This window comes from Peromyscus maniculatus, chromosome 16 (assembly GCF_049852395.1).
Source record: "Peromyscus maniculatus bairdii isolate BWxNUB_F1_BW_parent chromosome 16, HU_Pman_BW_mat_3.1, whole genome shotgun sequence".
Lineage (NCBI taxonomy): Eukaryota > Metazoa > Chordata > Mammalia > Rodentia > Cricetidae > Peromyscus > Peromyscus maniculatus.
Window position 1 is genome coordinate 32,217,399 of NC_134867.1, and position 23,476 is coordinate 32,240,874.

The 23,476-nt window shown below is 40.5% G+C and overlaps 1 protein-coding gene across 10 annotated transcripts in view; it reads right to left on the bottom strand.

Moving 5' to 3' along the window:
* The window catches only part of Ptprk (protein tyrosine phosphatase receptor type K), a 537,607-nt gene that overhangs the window by 410,025 nt on the left and 104,106 nt on the right, over positions 1 to 23,476 (bottom strand). For all 10 annotated transcript variants that reach the window (XM_042262160.2, XM_076552564.1, XM_076552562.1 and 7 more), the window contains exon 2: positions 2,914 to 3,036. In XM_042262160.2, the coding sequence (XP_042118094.1) occupies positions 2,914 to 3,036 (123 nt within the window). The remainder of the gene's footprint in view (positions 1 to 2,913; positions 3,037 to 23,476) is intronic.

Consider the following 23,476-nt stretch of genomic DNA (forward strand, 5'->3'; position numbering starts at 1 on the left):
GCAAGCCTACCTATCTGCGCGAAAAAATAAATGATGGGTCATTAAAAAATTTTAAATAGTTTTATTTTATGTGTATGAATGTTTTAGATACATGTATGTGTGTATGTCCCATGTACGTGCTTGGTGTCCATGGAGGTCAGAAGAGGACATCAGATCCCCTAGAACTACAATTATAGACAGTTGTGAACTGCCTATGGGTGCTGGGTATCGAACCCTTGTCCTCTAAAAGAACAAGTGCTCTTAACAGCTGAGCCAACTCGCCAGAACGGGTCGTTAAAATTTAGTAAGACTAATTATGCCCTCTTTGCCAATATATGGAAAGATAAATGCTCAGTTGGTTCTTTAAAAGAATATCAGAAGGAAAATACTAAAAAAACAAAACAAAACAAAACAAAAACAAAACACCTTGTAAAAAGAACTGAGTAGGACTAGTAGATACCTTAGTCAGCAAAGCGCTTGTCATTCAAGTGTGAGACCCTTATTTCTATCTCTCACACCAAAGGTTAAAAGATTTTAAAAAAAAAATGATGAACGAGATTGAGGCACTTAAAAATTTATAAGGCAAAATAGAGAGTGAGATAGAAGGATTCACGCTGACCAGCCAGAGAAGCCAACTCTGCAAGCTCCAGGACAACTGGAGATGTCTCAAAATTAAGGTGGAAAGTTCCTGAGGAACAGCACCCAAGATGTCCTCTCGTTCTCACATGTCCAAACCCACACAGGCACATGAGCCCACATGTATACTCACATGCATAGACAAGAAAGAAATAAAAAAGTAATACAAGTACTTCTCGCACTTTTCCTCAGACTAAACATAGTTACATTCTGGAAAAAAAAAAGTGTCCATGACCTTTTCCCTTCTTTGCATGATTAATTATTTAATGTGCTATTAATTGGAGGCTATGGCTGAATTTCAAACACTTTCATTTTCTGTGCATATCATCCTTTACTGTACCCAATGATTAAGTCATTGTGTAAAAAGGTGAGCCAACAAGGTCATCTGAACATTCTCTTCAGTGCTCATTACCCACCATCAATAGCAATTAGTAATGGCAACATTTCCATAAATCAACGTCTTTCTGATTATTCTCTGATGATAAACAGTCAAAATGTGTGCATTCCGGCCCACCTTTTTAATATTACATGAAACATTAAGTCTAAATATACCACTGAGAAAACTCAAGTGAAAATGTACAGTGGTTTCTTTAATCAAAATGAGCCAGAGTAATAATTTATGTACCTTTGAGAGAAAAATACAAACCAACGCATGGGGAGCAGTGGATCCGCCAAAAGTGTCAGGGTCAGCCATAAGAAGCCAAGGTTGTCAACTAAAGACAACCCATCAATGTATTCCTCCACAAAGAAAATTATGCCTTAGTCTAACCTCAAAATACCATTTGCCTTCTCAGCCAAGGAAAGCTACAGTTCAAAATAAATAGCCAACCTAACACAGGCCTGCATCACAGAATAGAACTATACAAATTATTTCCAAAGAATAGACTCACTGCATTTATTTATAATGCTCATCTAGAGATCTATGGTTTGGGTTTTATTTTATTTGCTTTGACTATTTTTCATTTTCTGCTGATCATCATCCATGCTTCTTCCTTCATCTTTATGAATCATATTAACTAGCAAGGTTTTTTAATCAGATACCAGAATTGATATTTGCACTTCCAACGGTGATGTCTAAAATTCACTGTCAATTATGAAGGATAGTCTGAATTTTCAGGAAAAAAATCAATTTAAGATATCTTTATGTAAGCCGGGCGTTGGTGGCGCACGCCTTTAATCCCAGCACTCGGGAGGCAGAGGCAGGCGGATCTCTGTGAGTTCGAGGCCAGCCTGGGCTACCAAGTGAGCTCCAGGAAAGGCGCAAAGCTACACAGAGAAACCCTGTCTCGAAAAACCAAAAAAAAAAAAAAAAAAAAGATATCTTTATGTAATTATAATAAACTACTAAAATTTTACTGCAAAAGTAATTATTAGTAGAAAATCAATATATCAGTTAAATGACTTATAGCATAATGGAAGAGTGTGATCTTTTATACATACATAATTCTATATATAATTATTTGCTTCTTTCTAAGCATCACTTGTTCACTTAGGTACTATGCCTCAAATTTTCTGCTTGTTTCTGATCTTTATAATCAATCAAATTATCACTAAACACACAACTTAGAATTAGTTCAAAACTAATATGTAAAACTGAAAGAAATAGTAGTCTCATACTGTACTGTGGGGAAGGTATATATTGATACACTACCTTAACGTGCTTTTCACAAATCACAGAAAGATCATGACCAGTCCTAAGCAATCAGGAAATATACTACCATAAAATCAAAAGTCAGTACCTAAAACAAGTTCTAGGAGAGCAAGAAACAGGTCTCTGCCCTATTTCCACAAAATCTCCTCAGACAACATCTTCACTTGGTCATTTTGTCTCCAAGGCGTTTCTCTACAGAGCCAGTGGTATACTCATATTCTGTGGGAGAAGGAGACAATTTCTCTCCTGATCATAGACTATTAAGTGCTTGCCCACAGTCTAACTGGATCACAGTGAAATATGATCAAAGATATTCCAAATTACTGGATTTCATTATAGTTTACTATAAATTTTCTTCTGTTTTTTTTTTTAAAGTTTTAGTCATTTTGACTTCTTATGAAGGGGGGGGAAACATTTTCGAAGTTTATTATTTCTTTTCCAAAGAGAAAAGAATACGTAATAAGAACTCTTGAATAGAGTAGGGGTTAAAGAACATTGTTAAGGAAGAGGTAAAGAATATTTTAAGATTTTTTTTAGATGCTACCAAATAGACCAATAATAATAAATTGCTATTGTTACACATAAAGTGAGAAAATATTATGTGTACTAAAACTATCCCCTGGACACTGAGTTAGAATGCAGCTCACCTTGAGGCATTTCAGGGGGCAGGTAATGGGGCTCCTGAGCACTGACGTGGACCCATTCAAAGTCATCGTATAAATCCTGGTGGTAGTCGCAGGCTCCTGGCCCATCATCAAATGTGCAGCCACCTAGGAAGGGAAGCAGGGAACATGGTTATAATCTGCACACATTTTCTCCATGTGAGGAAAGTAGAAGCAAATACCTGGGTAAAATATGTAACTACCGTGACACTCATGATCTTGTCAGTGACACTCCTATTAGACACTACTCCTATTAAAAACTCAATGCCAATAGAAACCTCAGTATAGTCTACTGGGCTGAGCCCCAAAAGGAAAGCTGTAGTTTTGAATTATTTTTAAAAGGTGTATACACACACACATACACACACACACACACACACACACACGCACGCACGCACGCACGCACGCACGCACGCACGCACGCACGCACGCACACACAGGCTGGATGTAGTGGCACACATCTTTAATCCTAGCACTCGAAGGCAGAGGCAAACAAATCTCTGTGAGTTCAAGACCAGCCTGGTCTGGTCTACAAAGCAGTTCCAGGACAACCAAGGCTACACAGAGAAACCCTGTCTCAAACACACACCCACACCCACACAAATGTATATATCATGAGGTTTTACTTCAATTTATAAAACTACGATCTAAACACTGTTGACAGCTTTATTGCAAAGGGGGCAGGAAGCATGAAAACTTTCTTGGCTATGGAACTTCAAAACACTGTAGTTCATATTTAAGCCTTAACAATCCCATGATTTGAAAGACATCTGTGATATCTACTACAGCAAAGTAAACACCCAAAGCTTACCAGGGTCTAAATAGTGCTTGAGGTCTGGGGGTAAGCTTTTCTATCTATTATTTACATTAATTTCAAACACAGTTTATGATTTTAAAGTGAGGGAAACTAAAGTACAAGATGGATCAGATTAGCCCGTAATCATGCTCAGGCTTCCACTTTGCTTAATGGCCTGACTTTTATAGTCCGTGTAGCCTATCCCCTTTTACATGGGCCATCTTTCAGCCTCCCTGGCTTTACTTTTAGATGTGACCATAGAGCAGAAGGAAAAATGATTATTTTGCTTCTGAGCTCATCTACAAAGGGTACATACAAGTCAACTTATTCAGTTTACTCAAATCAGGAAAAATAAGAAGTGGCCGGTATGTCTAGTCTTGAAAGAAAATGGATTACAGCTAATGAAAATCTAGCAGCGGCTTTAATGAGAAAAACCAATAACCTGCCTCCTTTCAAGTGGCTTATTTGCTTAGTTTCCATGGAGATCTGTGTGGAGAAACTTGGGGAATTCTAAGGCAAGCAGTAACAGCTAACAGGTGGTAAACCTCAGACCATTAAATTCATCTCACTCTGCTCCTCAAAAGTTTGTCACTTTGGATGTGACTGAAAGGCACCATCTTCAGCTATGACAGAGAGCAGCTGCATCAAAAATAAAACTGTAAAGGGCAGAGAACTCCACAACCTCAAGAACACACTGTGGGTTCCTCAAGTCTCTCATAACTACAGTAATCCTTCACCATAACCCACAGCCCAACAGCTGGACCACGTATTATTGTCTTTTAAACATACTCTATGTGACCTTCGTTACACAGACTTTCGTGAAAGGTGATGTACTTTTCATTTAAAATTAATTTCACTTAAAATTAATTTAATTCATTTAAAACCTACAAAAGGAGGTTACTAGGAAATACATCTTTACATCACCAGGTAAAAAGTTTTTCTCACAAATAGAATTCTCTATTACAGCCCCAAAAGACTTACTGCTTTGCAATGTATGCCCATGGGGCCCCCATTACCCTTTACACAGGTCTGGGTGCCCTCTGTATATAAATTTCAACCATCAGTGGAAATCACATTGACTCATTTGGAAGACAAATGGCTGTAATTGCTGCCCTTCATAGACATGGTTAATTTTAGACTCCAGTGTTCAGATTAACAGTAACAGGAGGAATGGCTATATAAAATAAGTGGGTGGACATGGCTTGTCCATGCTACATCAGAAATGTGTCAAAGGGATCTTGAAATCATTCACTGATCAGCTTGACTGGCACGGTAAGAAAAATCCTTGAACATGAATCTTCAATTTCTATTTCACAAGAAGTTCTGATCCAGGAAGTACCACAGATCTATTCATTACCCAGACAGCGTATTTATAAACCTGCCGTAGCACACTTTCATATGAAGTTTTGTAATCGGAGTGTCTATCTCATGATTAAGGACTAGTGAAGCCCAAATGTAGAGGCCAAGAAATGGAACACGACAATTACTCTAGGCTGATGAATGAAACAGAATGGCACATGTGATAACAAGATGATCATAACTCTAAAAAAACCAAAAGAACTAACTCTACTCACTTAATCAGGTTGAGTAAGTTACACCTAAGAAAGGGAGGAGGCACGGAGAAAAGATACGCCAGTAGCTCTCTCAAAGAGTCCAACCCCACGTCTTGGGAATCAACTATCCTTTTCCTAAGCACCTTCATTCCCTTCCAATCTAAACATTTTCTAGAAGCCTCTCTTAAGAAGTTTTGGTCAAGCCAGGCGGCCATGGTGCAGGCCCTTAATCCAAGCACTCGGGAGGTAGACTCAGGTGGATCTTTGTGAGTTTGAGTCCAGCCTGGTCTACAGAGCGAGATCCAGGACAGGCACCAAAACTACACAGAGAGACCCTGTCTCAAAAAACCAAAAAGGGAAAAAAAAAAAAAAAAAAAAAAAAGGAAGTCTTGGTCAATGGACAATCGTGCCGCATATCTTTAATCCCAGCACTTGGGAAGCAGAGGAAAGTAGATCTCTCTCTCTCTGTGAGTTGGAGTCTAGCCTGATCTAGAGAGTGAGTTCCAGGACAGCCAAGGCTACTTGGAGAAACCCTGTCTTAAAAAAGGGAGGGAGGGAGGGAGGGAGGGAGGGAGGGAGGGAGGGAGGGGAGAGAGAGGGAGAAGGGGAGAGAGAAAGAAAAGAAGAAAGAAGAAAGAAGAAAGAAAGAAAGAAAGAAAGAAAGAAAGAAAGAAAGAAAGAAAGAAAGAAAGAAAGAAAGAAAGAAAGAAAGAAAGAAAGAAAGAAAGAAAGAAAGAAAATGTCTTGCTTCTTACTGTGAAAAGAAGAAAAGCCATGCATGAAAAATGAGATTGCAAACAGGGAAAAAATAAGAGAAAATTGACATCAGTATAAAGGAACTTGATGTTGTCAGGGGTCCGAAAACATTTCTCAATAATAGCTGTGAAAAGCATGGAGGGGTAAGGCAGAAACACAGCTTAATATGAAAGGTTTCAGATACCAAAAGGGGAAGTTAGACATTATTCTATGGTGGCAGTGAAACCACTAAGAGATTTTACCCAGAGGTGCACTGAGAAAATTGTACACCCAGCAGCCACGTGGAGTACAAAAAGGGAATGAGCTAAACTGAGGGAGCAATATGGTCCAGCTTACAACAGACAGCACATTACACACCTCTCATTCTGTTTAACTGGATTGGGGGTGGGGGGGGTAGGGGGCAGGGGACAAGTGGGTATATGCTACATAAGTGCTGTATGGCTAAGCTTCATCCTCATTCCTAACATAGATCCTGAGCAAATTTTATCATACCATATTCCTATTGATGATTTCAGAGTCTACACGGGCTTCTGTGATATATAATCCTCCAAACACATGTTCCTGAAACACAGTATTTAAGAGAGAAATGCCCAGGGCCATGTGGTGGTACACACCTTTAAGCCCAAGATTTAGGAGGCAAAGGCAGACAGATATCTGTGAGTTCAAGGCCAGCGTGGTCAACATGGTGAGTTCCAGCCCAGGCAAGGCTACAATAGTGAGACTCGGTCTCAAAAATAAAATAGAGATGCTGAAGTAAGGCTCTCTAGAGTTAAAGTGACTCTTACGGTAAAGAGTCTATGGACCCATTAAAGTTCTGGGATTATGGAGACTGAGAGGATTAGAAATCCAGAGCCAAAATTACCGTGAGGTTCCTTAATAGTCATTTATTAACAACCTCTTTATATGGGACTTACCATGCTATAGAATATTAAGCAAAACATATTTTTTGGTAATTTCATCAGATAACTAAACTATCAGCATAGCACCAGGTTACATGAACATAAAAGCCGAAGCAACCATCAACATCTACGGCCTGTGCCAGAGAGTTCCTGCTTTGTAGGGACCTGTGTGCATGCATCCATTCATGACTGTCTTGTGTCCCATGACCGTAAAAAACTCGTGCAATCACTTCTGCACTGGAGCATGTCATTCAGGGCAACCTGAGTTCCTGCTCCCAAACCACGGTCATTGTATGTGTCTCTAAACAAACCCACTCCTTTTGGAGTAAGAGCTGTTATGTTGTATCCACAGCTCTAATTCATAAACAAAACTATACCTAAGAAATCTTCACTTTTGCTCAGCTGCAGGAAGAAACAGTAGGTGGCAAATCTGAACTGGTGCTGACAACATTCTGTTCTGCAGAAAAGACACAGGAAGGGGGTGGCGCCTTCGGCTTCCAGTTACTCTATCTGCTCCTAGTGATAAGGCTGCATGTGGGTAGCCGCAAATCACACCTGAGCAGTGGGGACCACGGTGCTTGACCCCTGGCCTGGCGGGGAATTACTCCTGAAGAACATCTCAGATTCCTGATTGCTCTCCACTGATCACTCAGTTAAGGGTTAGCTCCATCATCACAGTATCAATTCACCTTGCTGCAAGCCATGTTAATGGACTCTGTACCCAGGTCGGCTGAATATAGGTATCAGACTGATTTTTTTTTTCATCCCTGAACTGCTCATTCAAAGGGTTAGGTGCTAAGTGACATTCAATAACACTATCCAACCATCCTTCTTCTACACACACACACACACACACACACACACACACACACACACACACACACACACAGACTTCTGGCCTCAGTACTTAAATATCTAGATTGTGCAGACCCTTCTTCTGTTCACTATGTTTCTATAATGACTTTCAATTATCTTGACCTTCATTCCTCTTCCCCATTCACTCTCCCTCTGGCATCTTTCTTCTCAACAAGTCCCTCTGTCTCAAAGAGTCCCCCTTCCATTTCCCTGTCTTCATTTTGCATGTACCCCACTAAATTTAATTGCAGCTACTTGCCCAAGAGTCGGCGGGAAGTTTTTCGGAAGAGCAAGGACAATTTGTCTGCGACTACACCACCAAAGTGACACCAACAAGCAGTGATTGCTGAGAGTCCCTCTGGCAAGCATGGAGGCTCATGGGTTCCTCCTGGGAGGGCTCTTGAGCATTTGTTTAAGAACAGGGTATGTGCATGAGAGAACATGGAATGGAGACCCTTTGTGGAACATTATAAGAAAAATGAGTCATACTGAAACTCTCCTGAGGCCAGCGAGATGGCTTAAAATAGGTGGGGGCTTGCTGCCAAGCCTGAAGACCTGAGTTTAATTCGGCAAGCTACATGAACAAAAAAAAAAAAAAAAAAAACAACTCCCCCAAATTTTTATGCACACATGTATACATGCACTCATGCACACATGTAAGCACGCATATACAATAAATAATAAATAAATGAGTAGATGCAAAAAATAACTTTTTCAAAACTCAAATCCTATCTAAAGTCAAACTTCTTGGTGTAGTTCTGTTTGTTTGTTTTCTTATTGGCTTTTTGCTTTGTTGGTTGGTTGGTTGGTTTTGCTGGTGTTTTGAAACAGGGTCTCATATAGCCCAGGCTGGCCTTAAACTCACTATGAAGCTGGGGACGACCTTGAACTCTGAATACTCTTACCTCCATTTCCCTGGTTCAGGGATTACAGACCTGTGTCAACACATCCAGTGTCCATGCCCTGGAGGATACAACCCTGGGAATCCTGCATGCTAAGCAAGTATGTACTAAGCGACATCCTCAGCCCTGAAGCCTAGCTTTTTAATAATACCCAGGATCTGGTGAACTTTAACAAGTATGAGCCAGGGAAAATATATAAAGTCATTAAGGACTAGACAGCGCACTCTGCACAATCTGTGAAAGGTGGCTTTGAAAAGACATTGTAGTGGAATCTTCCCCACTCTGCCTTCCAGGGCACCCACCCAACGGTCATTTCCTTATTGAGTATAAGTGCAGGAAACAGACAGAATGATCGCAAACTGCTTCCACAGAACAAACTCCATTTAGCTATGGACATGGAGAACTTTCTTGTTAGCTCAAAGCATGGGGGGAAACTACACACCTTTAGAAGAAGATATGGAAAATCGTGGACTGTGATGGCAAATACAATAGCTTTATTAGTACAACTGTATGATGATTCTCAGGAAAGTGAAAAAAAAAAAAAGTCAACCTTCACTAGCAGTGAACTAAGCAATAACATACACTTAGTTGGTAATCTACTTCATTCTGGGAAAAGAGAAAATAGAATACAGGATAGAAACCTAGACCACTGTCAGCATTAAATTAAACAAGCTTTGAATGGTGCCCCTTTTAATAGGCTAATTAGAAATCACAATATAAAGGGGCTAAAGAAATGGCTCATGATTAGGAGCATGTACAGCTATAGCAAAGAATCTACCAAGGTCAGGGGACTCCCAGATGCCTACAACTCCAACTCCATTGGGATCCAATGTCTCAGGCTTCCACAGGCAGCTCTGCTCATGTGAATATACTCACACACAGACACACAATTAAAATAACAAAAAATTAAACCTGAAGAAAAAAATCACAACATGAAATTTCAACCAGGTATGAAATCAAAATGCCCAAAGAGGCCAATATACCCCACTGAAATAATTCTGAGGGATAAAAAAGACCTGTCACTCTTGACTGATGTTCCAGTTGATCAGATCAGATCTTTTTTTCCCAGAAAAACATCTTATTGGGAGGAAAAAAAGAAAAAAAAGAAAAAGAAACGGCTTTCCAATAACATTTCTCTGAAAAATGCTGGAATGTCTTCATAGATTTTTGTATGCTAACTCCACGCTGCTGGACATATTGAAAGTACAAAATGAGAATTGACGAATATGACCAATGCCCAGGTAGTGTGTGTCTATGTCAGCCCTCAAGACTGCAACACCTTTTCTTCATGTCTGAAAATTAAAATACACACACACACACACACACACACACACACACACACAAATATTCAAGTACATACAAATAATTAATGCCTTTAGGAGAAGATGAATGAATCGTATTAATGAAAGACCCCCGAAGGCAGTCTTCCCTCTGGAGAGACCCTCGCCCAGAGATCACACGAGACCACAAGTCAGATGCAAACAGCAAGAGGCTTTATTCAGGAACACGGGTACCCGGGGCAACACAGTCCCTCAAGAAGCTCAAGAGACTGGCGCGCCCACGGGCTGGAGCGGAGGGTTTTTATAGGGTCGGGCAGCAGGAGCACGAGGGGGGCGGGTTCAAGCTCAGGGCAGCTCATGGTTTACAGGGTTCTGATTGGACGATTCAAATGAGGCCGGGTTCAAACTCAGGGCAGCTCGTGGTTTTTCCCCCGAGCTTGACACGCCTGCTGTCTGGCTCCAAGCTGTTTTTCTGACCTTTAGTACCCTTTTCTGGGGCCAGGAGGCCGGCCGTAGACACCCCGCGCTTTTCAGACCTTACTTGGAATGGCGTTAGGCTAAGCTAGTATGCTGGAGTCTTTCATTAGGTCATTCTAATTTAGCACCACTGAGGACCTTAGTGGGGAAAAAACTTAGAAAATTTATGAATGAGCGTTTTTAAGATAATGAATCCAGACTTGGAAGAAAACCCTTTGTGCTGCTTGCAATTAATTAGTATCTGAAAATATTATGTGAGCCTACCTCCTTGCAAAGAAAGGGAACCCCTAACATGTTTCCTTTGAGTCCAGAGCTCTCATTTATGGATAGGGAAGAGTAACTCTTATTGATAAGAAAAGAATTCACTTCAAACACACCCATTGATTATCAAATTGTTTCTCCCTGGAGTTCCACCTCTAACTGAAGATACATGTTTAATATGTATAATCCAATATTACATAGATGGTAAGACTTATTTAAATTGCCTAGGATCCAAAGCAAATTCTAGACTTTATATAACCATCCTTCTTCCATAAGACCAAATTAACCAGAACGGAGTAAGAAGCTCAGTTACACACCTCTCCTTCTCTTCAAAGAAGTAATAGTCAAATACCAGGCACCTCAATTAATGAGACTTAAGCAATGTTAAGGACCTAGCATACACTTAGGTGATCGAAGAGAGTATGCACCTAGACACAGCATGGAATGTGGCTACTTACTGCATAGCTTTGTTATTTTAATTTTCTGAGTTTCAATTGCCCTCCCCACCAGAAATATCAACTCAATAATAACTACCACAAAATAGTGTGAGGATTAGTCAAAAATTCTAACAAATAAAGCTACTTACACTTAATAATTTTCTATAAAGTATCCCCTTTCTATATCCCTGAGCCATTTTTCAGTTTATACACAGGCTATACAGTTTTGACCCCACACAGATAATTAACAGCTAAATCTTAAATGAAAAGAAACAATCTTTCAACCTAATTAGCCAGAAGAGTACAGAGAGGTTTCTCTACAACCAGCTTTTCCTAAACACTTACCATGTATGTTTTCAAACAGGAAATGTGCCCTTAAGAGTGACCAAAACCTATCTAGGCAAAGACAGGAAAAACTTCGGTTTCATTTCATTTTTGTTCCAACTACACAATTTGTGTTAACTGTGGCAAGAAAGAAGCTCCACAGTGGGGAAAAACCTCACAAATGACATGGCTGCACTGGCATGGCCCCTGTCCTAAAGCAGATAGAAGGCGGGATATGACCCATGGGGCTGTTCACTAGCCCATGGCTTAGATCACTCGCATCTGAAATATTCTGAAAACTACGCTAGAACTTAGCCTGGTTACAAGCTCATTTTTACAGAAATCCAGATCGGTAGCAGGCATCAGGAAATTGAACTAGAGATGAAATCTGAAACCAAACCAGTTGTCCTAAGTCAAACATTGAGGGTGCTAAGAGAAAGAGAAATAGGGTATCCACTACCCTAAGGGTTTAAAGCCACAGAGCTGCAGAAGGAACTGTATGGCATGACTTTGCATATACATGTGGGCATGCACAAAACTGAGAGGTAAGTAGCCCTTGGGATCAACATGTAACCTTACAACAAAGCTAATGGAGGATTACATAGCTTTAGAAATCAATGCACAGATGAAAAGTCTTATTAAAATGTGGTAGTGCAAGCCTCAAATCGAAGCATTTTGGAGGCAGAGGCAGGAGGATCCAAAGATCAATATTAGCCTTGGCGCTGGAGTGGGTTTGAAGTCAGTCTGGGCTATATAAGATTCTTCCTCAAAATAACAAAGGGGGTCAGTATACTAATAAAAAGTACCTTGTAATAGAAAAATAAATAAAACTCACTCAGGGTTAACAGGCCAAGAAGCACCAAAGAGGGGCTGGAGCAGTTAAAAGCACAGTACCTGGGTTCAGTTCCCAGAACTCACATGGTATCTCACAGCTTTCTGTATCCCCAGTGTTAGGGGAACTGAAGCCTTCTGGCTTCCTTGGGCACCAGGCATGTGCATGGTGCATATACATACATACATACATACATACATACATACATACATACATACATACACAGCCAAACACCCATACACATAAAATAAAAATGAATAAATCTTTAAGCCAAAATAAGGAAGAGAAAAAGAGACAAAGGGAGGGAGGGAGGGAGGGAGGGAGGGAGGGAGGGAGGGAGGGAGGGAGGGAGAAAGGGAGAAAGGGAGAAAGGGAGAAAGGGAGAAAGGGAGAAAGGGAGAAAGGGAGAAAGGGAGAAAGGGAGAAAGGGAGAAAGGGAGAAAGGGAGAAAGGGAGGGAGGGAGGGAGGGAGGAAGAAGGGAAGGGAGGGAAGGGAGGGAAGGGAGGGAGGGAGGGGACCAAGGAAAGGCTGTGAATCCAGGCACTACAAGCTGATCATGCCAGAGAGTCTCCAATCCACTCCATCTATGACACTGGCCAGGTGGTACCTGACATTCTCTAGAGAAAAAAAAAACTGAACTCCCACATGTTGAAGTCACTCCTCTTTGATGCCACAAAGAGGGAAGCATCCTTATTGGATGTGATGGTCAAATACTATCAACTTGCAAGACACAGAACCACCCGAAGACAAACCACTGAGAAAGTCTGTGAAGGAGTTTCTGGGTTGGCTGAGATGGGAAGACTCACCCTAAAAGTGAGCCAAAGCATGCTATGAAATGGGGTCAGAGCCTGAATAAAAAAATAACGTGAACTCAACATTACCATTCGGCACTCGGTTTCCTGGCTACAGATATAATGTGACCAGCTGCCCCATATGCCCACTTCTATGATGGAACAGCATCCCTGCAATGAAGCTGAAACAAATCCTTCTCTTCTTAGGTTTGTCCGGTATGGTGGTCACAGCCATAAGAAAAGTAACTAATACATCGCATAGTTATAAAAGTCTGTCTGGTTAGTAATTTCAACAAATGACTGTATTTAAATAAGGTAAGTTATGATAAAAAAATTTGCAAGATAACACCGCCCTCTTAATTTGCAAGCTTCATGTTTCACCTCTCCCATAATGTACACAAACCAGCTATGCTGGGGTTTTAAATCTGTCCTTTTACCTTTTTATTAAAATATAATTAGATTGCTTCCCCCTTCCCTTTCCTCTCTCCAGCCCTGCCCATGTCCTCTCCCACCAACCCCTGCCATGCCTCCCACTCTCAAATTGGTGGCCTCTTTTTCTTTATTTTGTATATACACACACACACACACACACACACACACACACACACACACACACACACAAGTACAAATACACAAATGCAACCTGCCGAGTTCATTCTGTTGTATGTGTGTATATAGATAGCTTCAGGGCTGAACACTTAGTATCAGATACCCCAATCATGGGGTTCATCCTTGCCCAGGAGAGGCTAATTCTACCTCTCTCAGCAGCCACTAGCTTGTAGTTCTTTGTAGAATCTCACAGACTTTGGGATCTTTAAACACTAAAATAAAAACATTTTTTTAAAGAACAGAAATTGTGTTCTGATAATATTTCCTTCTGCTGTCACATTAACTGTGATAAGAAATGAATTTTTTTCAGCAAGAACATGAGTGAATATGTGCACCCAAATTTCTTTTCCTATCTTTTACCTTTTAACTATCCCAGTAAAAAAAACTCCCATCCTTTGCACTTAGTGCTAGATATGCAATCTTAAGGCAACCACTGAACAAAGTAATTGAGAATAAATGTAGTGAAAAATAAAATTCCCAACTGAAGCCATGTTTACATTATGGTAAAACTGGAAGCCACCCAAGCTCAAACTTAAGCTCTTCTTTGTTTTGTTTCTCACGGTGAATTACTGGTGGGCTTCACTTTGCCCAAATATGACATGTTCTGGCTTATTTCTGCAGTTGCTTCTGACCCCACTCAAGCATGGGTGATGGATCATTTTTCACGATGAAGGGAGTACTGTGAGAGGTTGAAGCCATGGAAAACAAAATTCCATGACCCAGACTTCTCGAAGAGAGGTAAGGGCCTATTTAGAATTTCAAATTTTAGATCAGACTGGAGAAGCCATCTAAAATATGCCCAATCACAGCTGATTAACAGTTCACTTAAGACTTTAAAATACACTTACAAAAAACAATAAAATCTGAAACTAGTTTAGGCAATTAATATGCATCTCCAAATAAAGTAAAGCATTGGGTTTTTTATATATTTTTTCATGAAAATGGAACCTTTTTACTATCAAAATATCTTAAACTTGAATTATATGCAAGATATACAATCCAGTATTTGAGTTTTCCATAGTTCTTTAAATGGGTTCTTCTATGTTTCTGTGTGTGTACATGTATGTGCATGGTGCATGTGTGCAAGTGTATGTGTGTAGATGTATAGATAGATAGATAGATAGATAGATAGATAGATAGATAGATAGAGCTCTCCAAACATATATGTGTATAGAGATATACACATGTATATAGAGATATACACATATGTGTGTATCTACATATACATACAAATACACGTGGTCTGTGCACACCTGTGTAGGAAGATGCATATGTGGAGGCCACAGGAGGATATCCTCAGTCCTGCTCTATCACCCCCAGGCCTTATTTCTTTGAGACAGTGTCTCTCCTAAACCTGGACTAGACTGACCACCAGCAAGCCCCAGTGAACCTGCCTCTTCACCACAGTGCTTGGGTTATAGCAGAATGCAGAGCCACACCTAGATTTTTATGTGGGTGCTAGAGATCCAAACTCAGGTCCACGGGATGGAAGCAGCAAGTGTTCTTACCACAGAAGTCATCTCCCTGGTCCCGCAAAGCATATTCTTAATAATAAAGAGTTATGGTTTTCTATGTCATTTTCTGAAGTTATAACAAGAAAATTGCATATCATTATCATTTCAGACAATACATTGATGCTATTACATCCATTAATTCACTCTACGCATCACTAAAGCCAGTCTGGCTTTCTACCAAGTCCAGAGCAAACAAATGACTCCCATAAGCAGCATGGGTCACAATAACTTCCTCCTTAGCCCTCTTTCAAAAGAGTGGATATGGTTAATATTGTGGGGGGGGGGGGGGGGGACTGACACATAAAATGAAAATCCTCCAAGTAGCAAAACACAGCTACAGACAGACAGACAGACATTTAAGTGTCACTGGAAGTGAGAGGCCATTTCAACTTAACAGAGAAAGTCAAGTGGGAGAAGCCTAAGTAAGGTTTGTGTTAAATTAAGCCTCATCAACATTCTGGTCTGCCTGGGTCTTCCTTCTTCTAGTTCCCATACCCCTGAAAAGGCAATTTGAGTTGTTTCCCCATGATTGTTCCAAGTATACGTGAAATTCCTAATGTAAAATAACTAATAATTTGGAAAAGGAGGAAAGAAAACCTGAGTTTATAGTTATGCCCTTCTTTTTGAGGTTTTTATGAGTGATGATAAACTCCATGAAGATCAGACAGGAGTCACCACTGACAATTCCCCAGTGTCACTCCTAAAACACTAAAATAAACAAACACTTGACTCTGCCTTGACATAATGACATGTAATTATGTTTTTATAATGACCTTACATTGTGTCTCAACAGACTTAAGAAAAATCTGATATTGACTACACATATAAGGAAAAACCATATTACATAACAAATCACATGACAGAAAAATAGGAGAGAGAAACCTGTTGATGTTGAAAAGATGTCTGTGAAATGAAGAGCGACTAATAGAAAGAAGTCAACTGTCCTATGTTGTGGCCTCCAGCAGATCCTCCAAGAACAGGAGAAAGAGAATTTGCACAGACCTGAAACATCACCTCACCAAGTTTGATGACTGGCTGGTACAACAGAATCTATTTAATTAATGTTCTCTCCAACAATTGCTCCAAAGCATTACAAACAATTCTAAAATTTAACAAATTGAGAGCTCCACTGACAGAAAGCAAACATCTTTCTGCAGAATGGAATATAGAAATAGGGTTGTTGTTGATTTTTTTTTTTAATTTCCAATATAAGCGGAGAAGCTAGGCAATAAGATTTGAATAATAGATGAAAGGCAGAGACAGTGTGGAGGTGGCATTTGAAGTCTAGCAACCCTCTGCAGCAGGGTGGCTTTCATGTCTCGCTCCTCACCTCAAGCCAGAGCTCATTTCAGAATTTCAAATAATAAAACAAATAAAATAATGTATATTATTTCATTGTGCTATTTCCAAGGACATCTTGAAATGTAATGGTGTTTTTAAAATGACTTGCATGTATGTCTCCACAAACTTAAAAAAAAAAAGTCTGATCTCTACTACCCATATGAAGAAAACTATTGGCAAAAATAAGGGGTATGTACATGTCGTTTGCAAAGCGGCTGACCAGAGATGGAGGTAACAATACAAGGGTAGCTAGCACTTTGTGTTTTAGATCCCTCTAATCCAACAGTTTTACACCCACAAATATACCCTAGATAAATATTGCCATGTATTCTGTCCTAAATTCTGCCAGTAAAAGTTAGGGCTACCAACTCCCTAAATTAAAATACAAATCTCAATGACACCCGAAGACAATGGGCCTGCTTTCAAACTTGAAGGACAAGGACAGCAAACCTGCTTGTGACGATCTCCTCAGACTCTGGGCTCACTGCAAAGTGAGGCATTATAAATAGGTAAGTCATGGGGGGGGGGGGGGGGCAGAGATAAACACTCAGCACCAGCAATCGATGAAGACAACCACACAGAAGCGGCGGCCATATAACCAACTGATGAGAGAATTTAAAGAGACAAGAGTCATAGGAAGAGATCTTCAATCATGCAGAAACACAGAGAAGAAAGCATCACAGGACCCCCCCCCCCCGCAGTCTTATCAGATGGGTATACTGAAAAAAAACCCAGAAAAATTGCTTATGAGAGGTAATATTTGTTTATGATAAACTGTTCGGGGTGAGCACAATAACACTGTTATGTCAGCCAAAATCAAAAGTATCTAAACAAGAATGGTTTTAAGTATACCTTCCGGGTATTTGACATCTAACAGCGTAACACCTCTACACTAGGGTTATTTTTAGTTACTGGAGGTCTTATCTAAAGGTAGAGCCAGAATGGAGACAGGGCGAGAGTAAAATGGAGTTAGATATGTCCACAGCATTTCTGCTGCTGCATCATCTGCACACACACACATACATCTGGCACACATACACATATGTCTACATGAAACGTTTGAAGGTCATAACTGTGGCTATCTGGATCACTTACTCATAGCATTCAGTAATAATCTGATATTAGTAGACTACATGCTCTCCAAAATAGGAGTTCAATTAAAATACAATACACTCAACCGGGGAATGCAAGTGTTCAACATATAGCGGGGAGTTCAGAAAATACCACCAAATGTCAAATCCCACCCCCACCCTTCCTCTCTTATGCCCCTCTCAATGCTCTGATTAATTTTATTCAATACTCTGGGCTGTTTTCCCTGATACACAAAAGAAGAAAAGCATGAAAATCTTATCAAACAAGAAATTAGCTGATACTCCAAGTAAATGTGTTCCAATTTAGCTAAATGTGTTTAAAATTAATCAGAAGAAGGTGTGCTGGACTATAGAAAATTAGTGACAGAGACCAGAGGCAAAAGAACAGAGGAGACTCTGTGTGTGGAGGAGAAAAAGTGGAGCTAAAGACAGAGAGCTTGAAGGGTCCAGAAAGGGTGGAGACTCCTGAGAAAGGTCCCACATAGAAAAAACAAACAGTAGAGTTCTGAGTCATTCACTCTACTATCAAAGTAATAATGCTCTGCTCACGATAACCACAAATTGTATGAGGTTGTGTAACTTTAAAGAACTTCCTGCAGGTGCACGGAAGGCAGGTAAGATGTGCTGCAATTCTGTTTGGTTTGTTTTTTATTTGACTATTATAGATGGTCTCTCGGTGCAGTCCTGTCTGTCACTTTGTAGACTAGGCTGGCCTCAAACTCAGAGATCTGTTTGCCTTTGTCTCTTGGCACATTGAGATTCATATTCCATAGGCTTTACCACAAAACCATGGTAGACCATCACATGTAGAAGGAAATATATGAGACTAGCAAACCTCTCACTACTGTAGACAAATCCACAAGAAACTGTACCCCAACAAAAAGTATTGACCATTGATAGTAGTTGGCCAATCATCTTCTCCCTCTTCAGTAACCCAAAGCAACTGGCTGTTTCCTATGAAGATTTGTTTCGCAGGTACCCTCAGCATCTTAAGAATCACACAAAAGGATGTCTTTTTGCTGGAGATACTGGTCGTAATATGGCTATGTTACTAACAAACACTGAAAATCATTAAAAGTTGAGGATTTCTCAAGTGGCCATATACCCCAGGATGGCAGCTATGACAAAATGCAGCCCTATGTAGAGGCTCTAAGAATGACCACTGAATCTGACTCAGCTCTGGTCATTAGACCTCCAAGGGTGAGGCGAGAATTGCGTGAATCAATGAATAAAACTTTATTGTCCTATAAAACACAGGTGTAGAAGTCACAGGGGAAGGGAAGTGCAGGTTGAGTGACTGGGGGTAGACAAGTTGACTTCCTGTCCAATCATTCACTTGGCTGGGCCTTCAATGGTAAAACTTCCTTTCCAGCCAGAGATTTAGTAATAACAACCCCAACACAGCCTCCAAAGAAAGGCAGATAAGCACTACACGGTAAAGCCCCACAAGGACATGGGCCACCAGGCACAGCACACTTTGTCCAAGTTCCAGTGTTACAGACTGCAGGAGTCGGATCTCAATGAGTCATGCTTTACAACTTAGCCATAAAAGGGTCTCAGATCTCATCATTTGCAGGAGCATGGATGCAATGGGCAGACAGTACACATATTGCAATGAGCCAGGAAGGTAAAAACAACCAAATACTGCATGTTCTCATTCACATGTCAAAGCTAAACTTGCTGATTTCATGAAAATGGAATGCAGAGAAATGATCATTTGGAGCCAGAAGAGAGGAGATGGAAGGAGGACAGATAACATGGACCAAAACTCAGGAGTGTGCACCAGTGCACTCTCTCAGAGTGCACAGCAGTTTATTATGTATTTTATTTTCAAAAGAAAACAGAAGTCAAGAGCGTTACAAGATTCCCAACACACACACACACACACACACACACACACACACACACACACACACACACACAGTATTTAAGGAGGATAAAAGGCTGGTTGCCCTAACTTGATTATTATAGTTTATATTCAAATTATCACACCGTAATCCATAAATACATATAAATTATTTAAAGACACAAAGTGCAATCCCTTTGCTTCTGCAGGGGGCAAAAAAAGACTTTGATTTAGATGATATATTGGTTTACTGAAGGTGCATTTTACTTCAATTTTCTGAAAATAAAATTCCCCTAATATTAGTAGGAAAAAGACACTTGTGGAGAAGTGGGATTGGAAAAAAAGAGAGGGTACCAAAAATGAGCAAAGTACAAAGACACACGCACGCACATACACAAATATATCTTGTATACATGACATCATAATAAAACCCACTACTTTGTACAATAACCAAAAAAAAGGAAAAAACTGTAAAAGATAACAATACACAATTATCCCTCTTCGAGACAGGAGATTTTAAAAGTTTGATTCCCAGGTTGAGGACACTTTAACTCAGATCTATGGTCAACTCCACTCTCCACCTATGGGCAGCTTCAAGCAAATATAAGCAACCACAAATTACAATATGTGCAACTTGGAATGTCGTTTTATAATTACAGTCTTTAGATGCATTAGAATTCACAAACAAAGCGCAGAAAGGCTCTGTGGATCTCAAAGGAGATTAATGAAAATATTTGGTCAGAATACAAATGAAGTGTAAGGCCACAGCTATTTTTAAAAAACCCAAAATATTTCACACATAGAGGAAGTACTAAATGAACAACAGGCGTCTTTTCATTTAAAAGCACACATATAGTCCCACCAGGCATAGAGATTAAGTGCTAATATTTTCTCTTGAATTTCCTTTGAGCCTTTCCCATATCATATATCCTTGCTGTTTGCAGCTGATATTTAGGAAATCCACCGCTTCTTTAGAAATACGCATTTGCCAACCATTTCGTTAATGACCTAAATAAATACAATAATTCTACAGTCGATGCTATTGGAACTTCTAAGTAGAAATTCATAATCACTAAATAATGCTATTTTCTCCTTTCTGTGCATAATTATTCAAATCCATATGAATTTCTAAGCAGTATGAGCAATGGCAGAACATGACATGTGCTATTTATTACTGTACTTCCTATTAACCGCAGTTAGTTAGTTGCAAATTAGCTCCTCCATTTTTCTTTGGTGCTTATTTCCATTAGGGCCTTCCTTCTAAGTTTATTTACTTCACTGCAAAGGAAGTGGTAGGCAGTATAGGAGAGCTTGTCTCTTTGAGAGAACTTTCTTGAGATACCCTAAGAGCAGCGGTGGAGTGGTATGAGGTTCCAGAAAAGATTGCTTCTGCATTACAAATGCAAACAGCAGCGGGGGGGGGGGGGGGGGGGGCACGACCACAGCCAATGAGGACACAGAGTGGCGGCGGCTGCATGCTGGACTCTGGTCTAAGAGTTTGCCTGAAGTCGCAGAATTAATTCTTCATACTAAAAAGCTGGGTTCAGGTTGGGGAGACAGCTCAGTGAGTAACCTGTTTTCCTATGCAAGCACAAGGACCCAAGTTCAATCCCCAGATCTCATGTAAAAACAGCAAAGTGCATGCTTGTGACTCCAGCACTAGGAAAGAGAGACAAGAGCCTTTGTGGGTTTGTCCCAGGCCAGTGAGAGACCCTATCAAAAAACAAGGTGACTGAGCAAAGATGCTAGAGGTCATCTGGCCATGACAAGCAGATGCTTATTGGAACACATATGCACACAGGGTGCATTGTCTAATATAGTCCTATTTTTCTCATTAAGAAACTAAGATTAAAAACAACTCCACTTGCTGAAGGTCATTTTGGTAGTAAGGCACCATGCCAGGGTCCAGCTCCAAGCAAAGCCAACACTTCCAAACTCGCCTCATATGGCTGGAAATAAGCACTTCTAAGGGAAGCAGAAGATCAAACTGGAGGAAAAAGTCAACTGGTAGGCCAGGCAGGAGCAAGCCAGAACTGCAGACTCAACAGCAGATACCACTGGCCTTCCAACCAGTCCAGGGAAGATCTCAGAAGAAAGGTCTAGTTTTGCCCAAAGGAGGCCAATGTCCAGAATTCTCTTTGGAGAGGTGAATCGCACACTCCAAACACTCCCGCTGGGTGGAGAATGGCTTCCTCTCGGCCCCAGAACCTCTCTGACATCTCAAGCCCATGAGTTTGAAGTTAAGTTGCTGGCACCAGTTACCCTGTATGTACTCCCTCCTCCCTGTCTACTCTTTGGGAAGGAGGAGGGAGGGCCAGGATTGCTTTCAGCAGCTGAGACCCAGCTGTCTACTCTCCATGCCCGCGCTAGGAATTCAGGCAGCCCTGGGGAGATGTCGTTTCCCAGCAAGAAATTGTCAGGAGAGCAAGGATATGTGTCTCTTTCATTTAGCGTCTCTCTGTGTCATAAATATTTTTAACCCAGTTTATTTGGGCCTCTACAACCCATATATTTCCTCTGGAGTAGAAGGCAATTATTTACTTTACTAGAAGCAGCTATTTAGGATGCAACTGTATTTAAGCCACCTACATATTGCCAAAGCAGGACCAGGCAAGGACATTCGGGCATGACTTCTGGCAGAGTTCAAAGCAAACATACAAAGAAAAACAAAACATCAACAGTGTCTATCAAGCATCTGTCTGCATAGAGGACTGAGAAGGACAGCGTAAAAATATATCTATACATCCCTTTCTCTACAAAGTCTACTCCAGTAGAATTCAGCACTCCGCATCAGTTCGCTGACTTAAAGGACTTGAAGATGTGAAGACAGACAAAGATTCTCAAGATTCACGGGACAGAATTCTCCACCCTACGTAGGAATGTCCTCTACAGTCCCAGGACAGGTGGTCTCTGTGCATCTGCTTCAACACTTTCCACCATCTTCAATTTAAGGAAGGGCAGGGTCTCTGTGATTGCCGTGGTATTTCTCCAGAGCGGCTTTGGAATCAACCACTCCGCTCTTCCTGTGGAATGCCAAGGCACTTCGGAGAAATGAGATCTCCCCAAACTCCTCCCCGCTCCTTGTCTCACACCCAGTACATTCAGAAGCATGACAGGCTTTAGCACAATGTATGCACTCTGTTCTAACCAAGACCACAACCCAGGTTAGGAAGAGCTCTTGGAATCAACTAAAACAAAACAAAACAAACAAAAAACAAACAAACAAACAAAAAAACTCCATTTTTCTTAACTTTTCCTCACTAAGACTCCTATCTATTTCATTTTCTTGTTTTGCATCCTGACCTAGTGATCCTGATTTTAAAAGAAAGGATTAATAAAGGCTAATAAGTCACTAAAAGGAATACAGACATTACAAATGCTGGGCTTCTGGTATCCCGTCGGTCATAACTGGGGGAAAAATTGAAAGTAGAGCCATTGAGTTTACTACAAAAGACGAAAGAATAAATTCTGCCTGGAGCTCCACAGACCCTAGATGATGTCAGGTAAAATAAAGGCTCACACAAAGTGTCTAGATTTTCTCAACCTCTTAGAATTCAGTTTCAGAACTAGACAGGAAGGGTAGATTTTACGTGAGCCAGCTCTCTATTTCCAGGTACCTCCTCATACTTGGGACCCTCTGAGGTCAACTGACTTTCCAGATTCTCGGAGACTGATTGATGGGAGACTCCACTCCAGAGCCTTGCTCCCTGTAGTGTTTATTATCTGCCTTGCCTCTGTCATCCAATTTAATTTTCATGACTTTTTGGTTATATTCACAAATGGAATTTCCTTAGAGCTGAAAAAAATTTTAAAGATAAAAGATATCATATGTCATTCATCTAATATTTTCTAAAGATGAATGGAAATCAGTGAGAAGTGGGATTGCTTTGCCACTTAGTATTAAAAATCTCATCTACTAGAGCAGATTAGTTCTTTTCCTGCCCTGTCCGGTGTGCTAAAGTAATAACACCATTTCTAAGCTT